This window comes from Ambystoma mexicanum, chromosome 14 (genome assembly GCF_040938575.1).
Source record: "Ambystoma mexicanum isolate Mex_15411 chromosome 14, UKY_AmexF1_1, whole genome shotgun sequence".
NCBI lineage: Eukaryota > Metazoa > Chordata > Amphibia > Caudata > Ambystomatidae > Ambystoma > Ambystoma mexicanum.
In genome coordinates, this window is record NC_090940.1 from 113,862,251 (window position 1) to 113,877,146 (window position 14,896).

A 14,896-nucleotide genomic window follows, 5' to 3' on the forward strand; every position below is an offset into this window, starting at 1 on the left:
ATCCCAGTATCGGCAGGTCTCGCTCTCCACTGCCGTGGCGTGTGCCTGGCTCAGATAAAGGTTCCTCTAAGCCTTCAGATACAGCCCAAGCTCTCCCCAACGCCGCACGCCTTGGCATATGCTTGAAACTGTGGGGACCTTCCCTTTCTCCCCTTCACCGTCTTCCTCCTCCTCTCTTTTCTGCTCATCTTCTCCCGACTGCCATGCCTTCTACTTTCTTCTTATTTTTTACTTCTTTGCTTTCCTAGCTCCCAGCTGGCTTGAGGTTGAATCTTGGCGAATGCAGAGTGCGCCTGGAGGAGGAGGGGAGGGAGCGTGCCACTGGTTTTGATGAAATGTGTGGGATGAGGTAAGAGGGGACATTCTTGTGCAGACATTGGTGAGCAAAGGCAGGCATTTTAAATTCAATTTATGCTTTTATAGGAAGCCAGTGAGGAGCCTCCCTTCTTGTTGCTGAAGTGTGAGCCGAGAGTCCACTCTCCTTACCCCCTCCTCCTTCCCCTTGCTCTCTTGTAGCCGTCACTCCGTGATGCACTGCCACGCTGTAATCTCCTGCTCATTTTTCCTATGCACAACTTACAGCCTGCTTGTCAGCATTGCTCATCCTTTTATCCATGCTTGCGTTGAGGCCCGTGGACCATTTTTCCGATTGGCGTGTACTTTTGTTGAGTACAGTAGTTGCAGCTGTATGTGCTTGGCTTGCAGTCCGCAACTTGTGGTCCAGAAGCCAACACATTAAAACCTCCATCTTTGATTTACTTCCTATACAAGCGCATGTACCGCTGTGTTTGGAGTCTAGGGAGTGTCACTTGTGAACAAGATGGCATGCTTCAAGACAGAGGCAGCTTTGCAGATGTGCGAGCAGGCACAAAGATGGCCCCCAACTGCTGGTTAACCACACTTGTGAGTTGATGAATTTCTGCAAACCAGCCCTCAATCCTAGAAACAGAGGTGTTGCTAGGGGAGGCTGTGAGGAGGTGGGGGCCCTATAGCCCCAGGTCCTTTGGTTGTAGCCCTGGATAGAAGCTCAGGGATTACAACCAAAAGGTTAGCTAGCCCCGAGTCCTGACAGTTCCAACATCAGCGTAGCCCCGGATCTTTTACAAACCTAGCAACACTTCTGACCAGAAAGCTCATGGACGCACAGGCTGGTGGGTTGTGGCGAAGCGTGAGGATAACCAAACTTCTTTCATTCTTATTCTGTATTCTGCATGTTGTGGCCTTTTCAGACTTTCATGTCGGTGGATACTAGCATTATAAATTAAGCAGTAACTCTTTTGAGATTACTTGCCGCTCGCGTCCCTCAGTCTATAAATATTGATGAAGGATTTCTTGATGTACTTCTGTAGTAAAAAGACTGCGCCATGTAGGGGTCTTAAGAATCAACTGTTCCCACCATGCACCATGTTTCTCCAATGGCAATTTGTCTTGGTTCAGCGCGTACTGGAACTTTGCCCATTAGCAATCTCATCAAAGAGACCAAGTGAGCACTGATACATGATCCAAAAGATCCTCCCGCTTCCATGATCGATGGCGGTTAAGCCCATGTTGGAGGCGATGCCCATGTTCGAGGCAGTGGCCATGTTGGAGGCGATGCCCATGTTGGAGGCGATGCCCATGTTGGAGGCGATGCCCATGTTGGAGGCGATGCCCATGTTGGAGGCGATGCCCATGTTGGAGGCGATGGCCATGTTGGAGGCGTTGCCCATGTTGGAGGCGATGGCCATGTTGGAGGCGATGCCCATGTTGGAGGCGATGGCCATGTTGGAGGCGATGCCCATGTTGGAGGCGATGGCCATGTTGGAGGCGATGCCCATGTTGGAGGCGATGCCCATGTTGGAGGCGATGGCCATGTTGGAGGCGATGCCCATGTTGGATCTGTATGAATGGAACACTCACTTTAACCTAGAACTGATGCGTGGTACCACTTATTTAAAGGGAGCTTTGTGTATTAGTGCTGCAGTGTGAGTTAAGGTTGCATGTGCAGTAGCATGCAGTTTGCATTCTGGCAATGGCTGAGCTTGTATGTTAGCGTTGGTATATCCAACCTTTGCAGATTTCATTGTTTATAGGTTGTAACTTCTACTCCTTGTTTCGTTGTTACTTTGCTTTTATACTGCGCCAAATCACCAACATAGTGGATTCAAAGCGCCTGGCCTTGTCTGAGAGGTGGTGTGTTTTGCCCCCAGCAAGGTTATCTGGACGCAGAACGGAGTAGTTAAAGAGGATGGTAAAAGCGAGAACAGGTATTCCATGCAATGGTGACCACTCAGGAGATGAACGTTTTATGAAGTGTTGGCTGCATGCCAATCTGGAAGCATAGACTGCATGCCCAGAGGGATTGTGGTTATGCTGGATGGGTAGAGGTTTTCCGAGGTAGCTTTGGATCATTTTTGTGTAATATAATTTGTTAGCTGCGTCAGGGGCTTGAGGTTGTGCTCGGTCAATAATGGAAGATTGGAAGCTTACTTGCCCGGCTATTAGGTATGATCATTAGTTCCAGGTGATAATGTCACCTGGAAAAAGTCGCCACGTAGGTGACTTTTTTATCCTGACCCCTAAAATAGTTGCCCCAAATATTCTTGGAGGGTTATCATTTTATATTATAAACTCCCATTGTAGAATATTTAGGGACATTGATTGACGCCGATCATTTCACTGGTTAGTATCCAGAATGGTAATTCTGGGCTGTGAGCCTGCACCACCTGCACGACGAGGATGTTGAATGCTTTTGGAAACATAGAAGAGCATAATTCTAAGGTAAATAATCACCTGGTGCTGTTGTAGCAAACATTTGAGCGTTTCTATGGTAACAGGTAATATTATCCCCACCAATAATATCGCCATATAAATGGTCGTGGGGTAAGGCATATTATTAGTGGGGATAATGTATGGGGTTATTGGGGCTGGGGGTTGCAGGGGTGTCCCCCGCTCCATTAAAATAATTATGGGGGTTGCAGGGGTGCCCCCTGCAGGTTCCATGGTTTAAAATTGCAGCAAAAATATGGCAATATTTTTGTATGGCGATATGTTTGCAGGGATATTAACACATGGAACCGTTTTAACATGGGGAAGATAGTTGAAGCTCACATTAATGGGATGGAACCTGAGCTAATAGAGGCATAGAACTAGAGCTAGCCCTCGTTTGCCTGTGGTACAAGTCGGTTGGACGAGTACACATAGCTGCCATAGACGCGCGTCATGATAAGTTTACTATTAGCATCGGAGGATCTAGAGCTGATAGATTAAGAGGGATGGGGGTCGGTAACTGTATCCCCTCGGCTGAGGCCTCCGCGTACATTTCTTGTGGTCTAACACATGAGCACGTGCAGCCCTGTTTCGCCAAACGATAGCGCAGTGGATGCACGTGCATTACAGGGATTGCTATGAAACCACTGGTAGGCTGATCATTTCACGTTGGTGGGCTATCAAGGAAAACCAGAGAAAGCATAAGAAAGAAAAGGGGAGAGAGAAAGAGAGAAATAGAGAAAGAGAGAGAGAAAGAGCCAAAGAGAGAGCAAGAGAGAAAACAAAAGAACAGGGCCTCACACTTAGATCTCATCCTATTAACAGGCCCACCGAGCCCACCATTTGCAACGGGAGTTGATAGGTGATGTTAATAGCTTTCAATACATGGAACATTTGTCCCCAAAGTGGCACTTGTTATAGTCATGAACTCCTCCCGCCCTAAGCTCCACCTACCTTGGGTCCTCTGTCTACCCTGCCTACCGGACCCATTGCCTTTAAACCGTCAATGCTCTAAGGTCGTTTTTTAAAATGTTTTTCCTCATAATTGCTCGATGAACACTCTTCCAATCTTTCTCTTGCTATGTGCTTCCTGAAATGAGACACATTCCATGCGATGGTTCTGTCGGGGGGTCTCCGCTGTTACTATGGAGCCTTGAAGGTGAGTAATGGTCAATGCGGAGGTGGCAAACGTATTGGAATTTCTTGCCCGCCGCTTGCGGACCGGCACGGGGTCCCCTTTTGTAGGTTATGATATAATATATGAGTCATTTATGACACGCCTGTAGACAAGTGTTTCTAGGACTGAGGTTTTCGAGGTTGGACCATCCAGCGCGCCACCTCTGATCTGCATCCTTTTTCACTTGTTCTCGCTGCTTCGATCTTGTGCCTTGATAGCCTTATGCTCCAGATGTTTGATTGCGGGCGGCTCGGGGAGCACAGTGGGTGGTTTCCACCACACGCACCTCCTGACATTTTCCTGTCATTCTGTGCAGAGATTTTATGAAGTCTCTCCACATGGCACACCGTACTCGATTGAGCAATCTGTATCAGACCGTCTCGTTTTCAGAGTGCCCATATATCGTTCCACCATGCCGTTGGCTTGGGGCCATAGCAGTGTTTTCCTACACGTTTTAGAAATGGAGCAAAGTCAGTCCCATTGGACAGAGGACCACTGTCAGTCTGTAGACTTTATGGAATGACCCATGATGAAACTAATTAACCTAAAATTGGAGAAACAGCTGCTGCAGACCACGCGTACCAGGAATACTCATCCATGAAGACTAGCAGGCACTTGTCTTAACGGATCTCCTCCTCCCATCCTCTCACACATGTCAACATGCCCTATTCCATTCAGGAGAGGCGAGTTTGGTCCTGGATTTAACATTGCCTTCTGGGACTTGTAGTCCTGCAATTCCCCAGTATAAACCAAGGACTACAATTCACTGAATGCACAGTTAAAACCAGGACTGAACTAACATCTCCCAACTGGAATGGGGCACGCATGTCCTCTATCTAGGGTGCCCTCTGAACTCTGCAGCTGCAGCATTTTCCTTGTGGAAAAGGAAGAGGTCTTTCTTTTCATGATAGTCCGTTTTCCAGCAGCGTTTTCCCCTTAATGTCTGTTGTCTGGGGCACTTCCTCTAACTGTTATATGAGAAGAGAGAGACAGAGAAAGAGAGAGAGAGAGAGAGGGGGGGGAGAGAGAGAGGGGGGTGTTGAACCCGGTATCTGCACGTGTGTTCTGTTCTTTATGTGTTGGTGTGTTTTTGTGCGTGTTGTGCACATGCCTGAAAGACAGTGGTTGCTGGTGGTTGCTGGCCATGAGTGAATGTGTTACTGCCCCTCCGTTGTCCATATCTGTGTGCATTTTTGAGTATCTGGCTTTACTGTGCGCGCCCCAAAATAGAAGTGTCCTTTGAAAGTGAACACACACAATATTGTGATCTGATGTTCGAAACATTTTGTGCATGCACAAGGTCTGGGTATGTGCCTAACATCTTGCACTTCGAAGTAGTCCATTTTAAGATATTTGCCATGAAAGCTTGCTGTTTATTTATTTAATTATTTTAATTCTTGTACCGCACCACACACCCGTAGGTCTCAGGCCGCACAACACACACAGATATATATATACATTCTACCAAAACTGAAATCTATATCTATGTTTTCTGACGTTGGCTTTAAACTATGAACACGGCAATTGAACCAAAGTCGGTGAATGTCTCTGGGTGAGACAGTAAGCATGTTTTTTTCAGTTGCCTGTCTGAAGTGGGATGCAACCTTAATGATTTTATTGCGATATATTTCTGCTCCCTAAGTGTGACACAGCACCCCTTCCCCCTGCTCACGCCAAGACTGGTATAGTCTTTGAGGGTCGGATTTGTGAAACACCGTCTGCACGGTGTCAGAAAATAGCGCCATTTCAGGCAAAGCGCTACAGCTTCTGCACTCACCGAAGGCGTCCAGGCATACAGGAAAAGCAACGCCTGCGCATACAAGTACTTATGTTATGCAAAAAGGGGCTTTACCAACGTAAGAAGTTACAAAAATGCCAGCAAGAACACATGGGCACAAGGGTACCCATTCCCCCCAAGCCACTTACTTGATAACCAAACTGGTTGCAAGGGAAGCCCAGCACCACAAGCCGGCGCGGGTATTTACCCTGCAGCTCGTTCATCTGGGCGTAATCCCTGGTGGTCGTGCCTCAGAGGGAAGCCACGTTCTCGATCAGGACCACCCGGCCCCGAAATATGTTGAAGTCCACCACCTCCCCCTCCAGGTTGGTGGCCTTCAGGTCGTAGAAGGACTTCGCGATGTATGCCATGGTTGCCGCGGTAGAGCAGCAGTGTGTGATCCCTGGCTGGAATAATTGCCTGAGTGAGGCTGGGCGCCTGGCGTTCGCCGGAGGGAGGCAGGCTCTTACTGGGCGGCTGCCAGGCGCCGATTCCTTCGGGTAATTGACACCGCTACGCCTGCTTGCCTGAGCCGAGCCGGCGAACCATTGAGGTCACCGGAGCTGCCACTGAAACATTGATGCGCCCCAATGAGGAACCACTGGACGGTAGCAGGGCCTTGTTACCCATTAATAATGAATGCCACTCATTATTAGTATGTTCTCTGGCATACAGGGGCAGCGAGGGAAACACTACAGCAAAAGCATATGTTGCCTCCATGCCAGCCAAAGCTAGCATTAGGTTTTGACAATTTGCCTTCACTGGCAATTTGCATGCCAGCTGGTGCAGATAACCTGTGTCTTATTCCCCAAGGCTGCCACGTCAAATCCTGCAGCTATGGCAACTCTTTATTCCTGGCACTCAAGATGGTAAGGCAAAAAGGCTCTCCTGGGAGGAACATCGAGGAGGCGAAAGCGAAAAGAAAGATGTACCCCACGGCTGTGCCCGGCCTGATGTTACGTAATGCGCGCGGCACCAGCAGCAGGTGTGCACAGAGCGCCGGGCTTCTGTTTATGCTGGGACGTCATATTTTCAAGCTTCTTAATGCGGAGGAGCTGTAGGTATATGATAGGTTATTTATAACCAGTGGTGGAAATGGAAAAAATGTGGTGGGGGATCCCACGAGTGCCGGGGTGGGGGAGGAGTTGGGGGGACACAGGGGGCGGGGTTGGTAGTGGCCATCCGATCAAATAAATACTTTTAAAAAAAGAAAGAAAAATAAGTGCCCACAACGGTAACATTGCCTTTTCCGCCGGCCAGGGCTTTAAGTGGGACGGGGCCGGCCGGGGATTAGCCCCGGCAGGCTCCGAAATTTCCTTTGAGGCGGGGCCCTGTGGGGCCCACTAATCTCCCCTGCCAGCCCCGGCCACTACATGAAAAGGATTTTTTTCTGAAGCCTGAAGCTCTCGCTCGTGTGCGAAAGCTTCAGGCTCCAGAAAATAATGCCTTTCAGCCATAATGGTGGCGCCGCACCTGCGAGGCATCCCTTTAAGCAGGAGATGCCCTTGGGCCGGCGCCACCATTATGGAGAAAACGCGAGGCCGCTGGAAGCGGAGGCCGTTTTCCTGGAGAGTTTCAGTCTTCAGGAAAACGGCCTCTGCTTCCAGCGTCCTCACCCTTTCAGCCTTAATGGTGACGCTGCGCCTACCCAGCTGGCAAGGGGCAGTGCCACCATTAAGGCTGAATAGGCGAGGCCCTGTCCCCTGCCAGGCAAGCCTATAGAATATAAATGCAGAGATCAACACCCTCTCCCCTCTGGGGAGAGGGTGTTGATCACTACAAAAGGTTGCCTGGCAGGGGTGCCATTAGCCCATTGAGCCGGGGCTCGTCAGGGGGGCGTGGCCCAACGGCCCGCAGGACCCCTGCAATTAGGCCAGACCCCCTTGATGAGCCCTGGCTCATTTTGTTGTGCGAAAAAAAGGAAAAGAAAAAAAAACGCCTGCGAGGGTAGCATTTACTTAGCGTGGGCACCCCAGTGCCTTGTCCTCCCCCTCTCCTCCATGACCTGGCCCCTCACTCCCCCCCCCCCTCCTCCCCTCATACCACCCGGCATATGTCATACATCACATGTTGAAAAAACAACTCAGACACCTTGTAAAGTTGGAAGAGTAAAATGCCTCAGCAGCTTTATTTTGCATAAAGTCTTGGAGTTATCTTACAGGCGATCCGTAATTCACCACCACAGGTATACTACTCTGTGTGCGGCTACCTAGGTATCCCTTGCCACCCCCCCCCTCCCTTACCCTCCTCGTCCAGTGGACGCCTCATGTTGAGCCCGGCCCTTGCTATTAACCTCTCTCTACCCCTGGCCGTTTGTAGATTTCCCATGAGCGACTTTTGACATAGGCCCCCCCTTTTTCTCTAGGTCTTTGTTGGGAATCCTCTGCCCCCCCTCCCCCGACACTTCACCGTGTCCTGTGTTTGGGTCTAGGTAAAACCGGCAGCCACGCGGTGCCTCGCTAGTGATCAGGTTCCTATATCGGCACCACCACAAGTGCCCCAACGCTACACATATCCCACATCCGTACGTTAAGGCCGACACCGCCCTCCGGTGCCGGCCCACACCTTTCTGCCTGCCTATATGGTCATCGCTTTGCGATGCCCGTCTATTTTGAGTCCTTTCTACTCTACTCTGTCCCCCCCTCCGTCCCCCAAGTGCCGCTTGTACCGGAAGCCCTATCCTATCTATGCTGCCCCCCATGTCTCCCTTCCGTCTTGCCGAGCCCCTAAATCCTCCCAGTTCCCTCTCCCCCAGGCCTCCCTGTGGAGTCTGGCCCAGTGCCCCCCCTGCCAGCGTAATATCTCTTCGGTGTACCCTATCCCTTCTCCTTCCTTCCTTTCCCTCACTTGCACCTCCACTCACCAGGTCCCCAGTTTTTAGGGTCCCGCCAAACCCCCCCCTCCCTGCCGTTTCTGCCCCTCCATATCCTAGCTCCATTTCCCCCCTGAGGCAGACTTCCCAGCCCTGTTCTTCCGTACCCCGTCTCCTGTCCCCCAGCTTTTGGTCCTTGCCCCCCCTTATTCCTTGGGGCTGGCTTCCTCCCCCCTGTTCCCTCTATTCCCCTAGCCGCCCTATCTTGGATCCTCCACCTCCCTCCCCCTCATGCCCCCCTCCTTCCGTGAAGACTTCCCCTTGCTGATTTTGTCACCGTTACCTGAGCCCCCCGTAGTCTCCTCTTGCTCCCCCCCGACCGACTTCCCTTGATGGCCTTGATTGTGAGTTTATGTTGATTCCTCCCCCCGCCCCCGCAATTTTGGGCTTGGAATTGGCTCCCAAGTCCCCTACGTCCCTCCCCTTTTTCCCAGGGCCTCCCCTGAGCCTAGTACTCTTGGGGCGCCGTAAGATCTAAGCTGTTGGCTGATCATTCCCCTATGGGCCTGCCAGTACTTCGCTACAGGGATCGACCTGCGACTCCTCCAAGACTCTCTGCTGGTTGCCGGCGGCAGAGAGTTCCCCCAGCCTGCACAGGTCGCTCCATAGCCGACCCTTCCGCTTGCTCCCCTCGCTCCGTTGCTCCTTGGTTGGTGTATGGCCTCCTTGTCCCCCCCACCCCTGTCCTTCCAAGGCCTTGCCCGTTCCAGGTCCTACTAGGAAGTCCGCGCTTCCTGCTGCATTCTTCCCCGTGCCTTCCAACTTCTTCCTTGAACCGCCCTTAGCCCCTCCTTGTTTACACCAGCCGAAGCACCCTCCCCTGCCAGCCTGCGCACCCTACCCCAGGCAGCAGTGAAGTAAACGCACCGGGGGAAGGGGGTTGACGAGTTGGGCTGAGGCTACTCAATTTGTTGCCATTGCCGGGTTGAGGACCTAGACCTAGGTCAGGTTGGTTCGTAAATGTGAGGGGGTAGGCAAATACCTAATTTCGTTCATGCAGAGAAAAGTTAAAGAGCCCTGTATTTTTTATTATATAATGCTCGATTTTGAAACTACGTCTTGGGGCAACCCTAACTTAAATACGCGATGCCCTTACATGTAGTTTGTTTGCACCTTGATTGGCTTCCTTACCATGTGTACTTACAATGCATTTGAAATTAGTTCCAGTGAATTCGAGTGGATTCTCTACTGCCCCCTTCAGGAGATGCCTCTCCGTTAATCCGCACTTAGCTCCTGCGGCACGTTACTTTGTGTAACTGGTTGGTTTAATTGAACTGTCTTGCCCTACAGATCATGCTTGAATGTGGTATTTGTGCTCTCACCCTTGCCCCCCCCCAATTCCCGGTGTCTGGTTCAGTACCCCTTCATACTGTGCCCCGTTACTCCCTGTTTCGCCGGACCGAGCACCCCAATCCCCAGCCACTCTCTGCACGAGGTGAGGGGGCTCGACGCGAATGTGTGGTGCTCCGTGTGGTCTTGCTCCCAACACTGGTCAAAACTATTAGCCGCCCAGTGAAGTAACTCGTCATCAGTGCCATGGAAGTGGTTTAAAGTTGAATTCATATATAAAGAAATTGCGCTGTTTTAAAATATTATTTTGTACATTTCCTTTGGTTGGAGGTCAACTAATTCAGTCTTAACACTTACCCGCAAGGCATTGCAAGCTCTTTGTCCCCCCACCTCTTACCCTCGTCTTCCCTCATGACATAACATTTTCCTACCCTACAACGCCACGCGCCCCCTGAATGAGCTCCATGACAGGTAATTCATCACAAGCCCTGCGCCGCTTTGAGTTTGAATATTCTGGTCCCCAAGCCCACAAGGTGCCAGACAACAGCGCCTAAAACTACTTACCCTCTTTCACCGCACGGTCAAATTTGCCCAACGAACCATGCTGGGTACGGGGTTGCTACTTACAATGCACTCCGCGTTTCCCTTTCCCACCAAGCCCTCCTTTCCTACGGCAACCAGTTGAAACGGCCATATGCACTTGCCCGACACTGCATTCCCGTTTTTCTTTGCTGAGCGCTCTGGACCCTTCCCAAGCCTGTTGGGCTTCGAAGACTAGAATGAACCCGTTTTTCCAAACTTGTGCCCGGGGGCTATGCAGCCTCTGAGGGCTCGTTCTTCAAATTGAAACCCGGCTGTAACATAATTAACCCCTAATGACACATGCCAAGCGTTTGTCAAACACGAAGCCCATCTTCACACACAATATATAAAGGCGATGGGGCAATTATTATCCTGGCCTCACACTCCTCCAGGCACCCCCTACCCCCCCCCCCCACAGTCCTCCTCACACGCAAGAATGCTCCATGCTTCGCCCTCTTGTCCAATTGCATACTGGTATTACCGGAAATGCACCCCCTGGCCCATGCTCTCCGCTCATTACCCTCAACTCCCCCTCCCTCACTCCGATTTCCTGCCCGGGGATTGCCAGCGCCATGCCCCCCCCCCATTACACTGATAATGACATCCACTTCACGCCCATGATAACACCCCAACCCTCTACCGTGGTATACGCGCGCAGCCTAGCTAAGGCCTACAACGGTCCCAGGCCCGATAGATCCGCACTTTAAAGCCCCGCCCTTTTAAACCTAATGCACTACCACATGATCGTTGTTCCCTCGCATGAAACCCCGTTCCATCCTGCCCAAACCAATCATTTTAGATAAGTTCTGCACCCCCACGCGCTTCCCCGGCAACCCCATACTGATTGTCGGATCCACCGTGCCTGATGCGGCCTGTGATATCACCCTCGACACAGAAAGGAGAGAAGTCCCCATGCACACACAGGGAAAGCAGGGGCAGCCTCATCAACTCGGTCCCTAATATTTACCTCCATTCGTTACCTTTCCTTATTTTACTACATGCGCATGGCTACCAATAACACCCTTGACTCCCACTTAAGGCCAGAGGGCGCTACCACTCCCATCCTCACTCCTAAGTACTCCAGGAGCCCCTTTCCCACGACAGTTTTAAACAAGTGCTAGTCACTGGTGCGCCCATGGTGCCGTGGTCGCAAAATGGGGCCTGCCATCCAAGCAACATTTCCATCAAAATACCTGCGTTGCGGCCATAAACCGCCTTGGCCGCAAGAGGGGCATGCCATCACAGCAACTGTGTCATAAAATGTATGCATATCGTCGCGCCACATGCGACACCATTCTTAAAACCCATTGTGCTTGATCAGGAAGTATGCTCCGTTAAAGCGAACACTCTCTGAGGCCGCTCCCCGCTTCTAACCGCGCTTTTGTAAAAATTTGCTAATTGATTGTGTCGCCCCGAAGTCTGGAAGCGGAATAGCCGATTAATTATACCAAATCCTTGAATGCCATATGGGCACGTGTGCTGCCTTCCATTCCCCAATCGCACCCTTTCCGTTGCTTACTAGACGGCATCCGCCTTGCTGACTGTTCCTCATGCCTGCGACGTGCCCAATTTAGCAAAATCATTCAATATTCGTTATTTAGCAACCGCATGATTAACCATTAATGGCCTGTACAAAAGACGGCCCCAGGCTGCAAGCACCTCGCCGCCCAGCGTTACCTTTCCTACCTCTGCCGTTGAATGACTCACTAGCCCCTGAACAGCCGCAGGCTGCCGCCGTGGCCATTCGTTTTGCCATACCTCTCAACCATTTGTCTCGCAAAGGCGGGTGAAATCACCCGATTTTGTTTTTGGCGGGTGAGACGCCCATTGGAATGAATGGGCGTGCAGGAGGCTTGGCGGGTGAGTCAGCCCTTTGCAAGGCGGGTGAGTTGAGAGCTATGGTTTTGCGGCCCTTCCACTATCACAGGGCGCGCCAAAACTGGCCGCACCCTGTTGCCGCCAAACAGGCCCCAGGACAGCCGCCCCTCCACCAGGTTCACAAACCTGCTGCTCGAGCTAACGGCCATAACCACTACAAACGCCCCCCAAAGCATTCCCAGCGCATGCTCCAACTGCTGAACCGGCTCCTTACCGACCGCCCTTTCATGGCTGCTGCGAAGTTCCCCCTCGCTGGAACCCGCGCCACAACTGGAAAACTTCTTCCTCTCGGTCGGAAACACTGCACGGCCTCCCTGCTCAGCCCAACTGGAAAACGTCCTCTTCATGGTCATGGACTGCACAGCATTACCGCCACTGAAAACCATCCTCGTCAGTCAGGAACTGCAGCAAACGAAACCTGGAAAAACGAAACAAAATCCACGATCCGGTGGGGGCAGGAAACCGAGGGAGAATGTGTTTGTATCTGGAAAACCCGTGCCTTTATGAGGCCTGCTTCTCCCTCGGCTCCCTGCCCCGCCCCTTACGTTTCTCCGCTAAATGGATGCATAATTTGATGAATGTGTGCTTTTCCACTTATAGAGCCCAGCCTGTAAAATAAGACTCCTTAAGAAGACCGTGCTTCTTTCCCTGCAGCCCACCTACACAGTATCTAGGAAGTTAAAAGGGCATTACACAACGTGTTGCTGCTTATCCCATCATTAGGAGCAAAGCACACATTCATAAAATTATGCATCCATTTAGTTATTTTGTATTTCTCAAAACCCCTGGCAGAACATGAATGGCTAAAATTAATATTTCCTTTCTGCTATCTATACACACATTTGCTATTAATGTTCACCGCTTGCCATATGTTGCTGACTCTCTGTAATCGTTCTCATGAATAGAAACTACCTCAAGAACACTTTGGGGTCATTATCACCATCTCCAACAGGATCTCCTAGGTTTTGTAGAAGAAAGAGGGATAGATTGGGCAAAAGTCATTCCGCTTCATTAAAGTGACAGTATTTCCACCCTTCTACAGAAAAGATGTCTAGGAGAATAGGTCAGTTTAGTTTACACCTGAACTACCGTAAATGGAAGGAGGGTGGAGCAGTTCTGCAGATACACAAAGGTTGGACCTCATTCTGAGTTTGGCGGTGCAGTAAAAGTGCTGGTAATTCTGTGACCGGCACTTGTCAAGAGCTGGAGGTTATTCAAGGTCCCACCAGTAAAAAAACAGCTGGTATTTCCAGTGCCGGAAATATTGTCACTCCGCTCATGCAGTCCTATGGGACTCCACAGAATAGGGCTTATCCGCCATTTCGACCACTTGTAATAGGATATCAGGTGGCGGAAATGGTATGTCAGTTTGCCAGCATCATGCCAGAGTTACCGGCAGGATACTGGCAAAGTTATAATGAGGCCCAACATGTCGTATCAGAGTTGACAATGAAAGAAACATGTAAATAGTCACTTCCTGCACACCTTTTCCAGGATTTCCTAGAATTTCCATTCGAGGAATCCTGCCCAAGCAGTCATAGCAATTACAAAGAAATTACATCTGTTTTGACCAAAGAGAAAGCGAAAAACAATTCTAAGAGAACCCTCTTCTGTTGCTAATCAATCCCACCCACTTGGCTGACTAGCTGCATACCCAACTCCTTAAAGCATCTGTTGCTCCATGCGTCCACCCTTCTCCACCCCTGCGCCCCCACCAAGAGCGCAGGTCCACTATTGTATTTGTTGCACCACTGCCTCTGGTCAGCAAGCCCCCACTCCCCAAGATTTTGTAGCAGAAATGCTGTTTTAGTGCTTCATACAATGTATGTTATATTACTGATTCCATGTACCACTGCCATTTGCATGGTCTCCAGGTGCTCTGGCGGATGTGAAAGATAGCTGGGTGGGTCAGTGTAAATAATGACCTTAAGGACGATCACAGTTTCTTCAGGAAGATGAATTCAAAGATAATAAGGGAAACCAGTTGCGTGGAGAGCGCCCACGCCAACAAGCTCTCTACCACAGCTCAAATGCTTCTCCAGGAACTTTGTCCTCCCCCACAATCCGCCCTTCCAGAACACTCACACACGTTCATCCAACATCTGTCCCATTTAAATATACACTTATTAACACCACACACCACCCTTCTTTATTCAGCAAACACCAAAGCCTACATCTCCTCATCTCACTCATGGCCCTCATACTTTCACCACTCTCCCCAAATTCCACACTTGGCAGCTATTAACTCTGCCCCCTCCTGCACAGACTTTCCCATATGCATATGATCACTGTACAACACCTCTCCCTTTCTTTGTATAACTTTCTTCACTCTCAATCAATCGCCCTTCCTCACCTCCAAAACCTTCACGCCTCTTCTCGCATTACTCCTTTCTTTTGTCTTTTCTTTGTATAACATACATCTTCTCCTTACCTCCACCAAATCCAACTCTCTACCCTTATCTCACCCAACCAGCCTGGACAAACATGAGAGTTAGCCTTCCGTCCTCTCATGAGCTCAAACGGCACTTCGCCTGTTATCACATGAGCTTACATTCTCAGCCCTCTTTTTCTC

The 14,896-nt window shown here is 50.4% G+C and overlaps 1 protein-coding gene across 1 annotated transcript in view; it reads right to left on the reverse strand.

The window, feature by feature from the left end:
- The window catches only part of GPX2 (glutathione peroxidase 2), a 32,505-nt gene extending 26,373 nt beyond the window's left edge, over positions 1–6,132 (reverse strand). The window contains exon 1 of the mRNA XM_069638355.1: positions 5,852–6,132. Within this exon, the coding sequence (XP_069494456.1) occupies positions 5,852–6,073 (222 nt within the window). The 5' untranslated portion in view covers positions 6,074–6,132. The remainder of the gene's footprint in view (positions 1–5,851) is intronic.
- Positions 6,133–14,896: the final 8,764 nt, after the last annotated feature.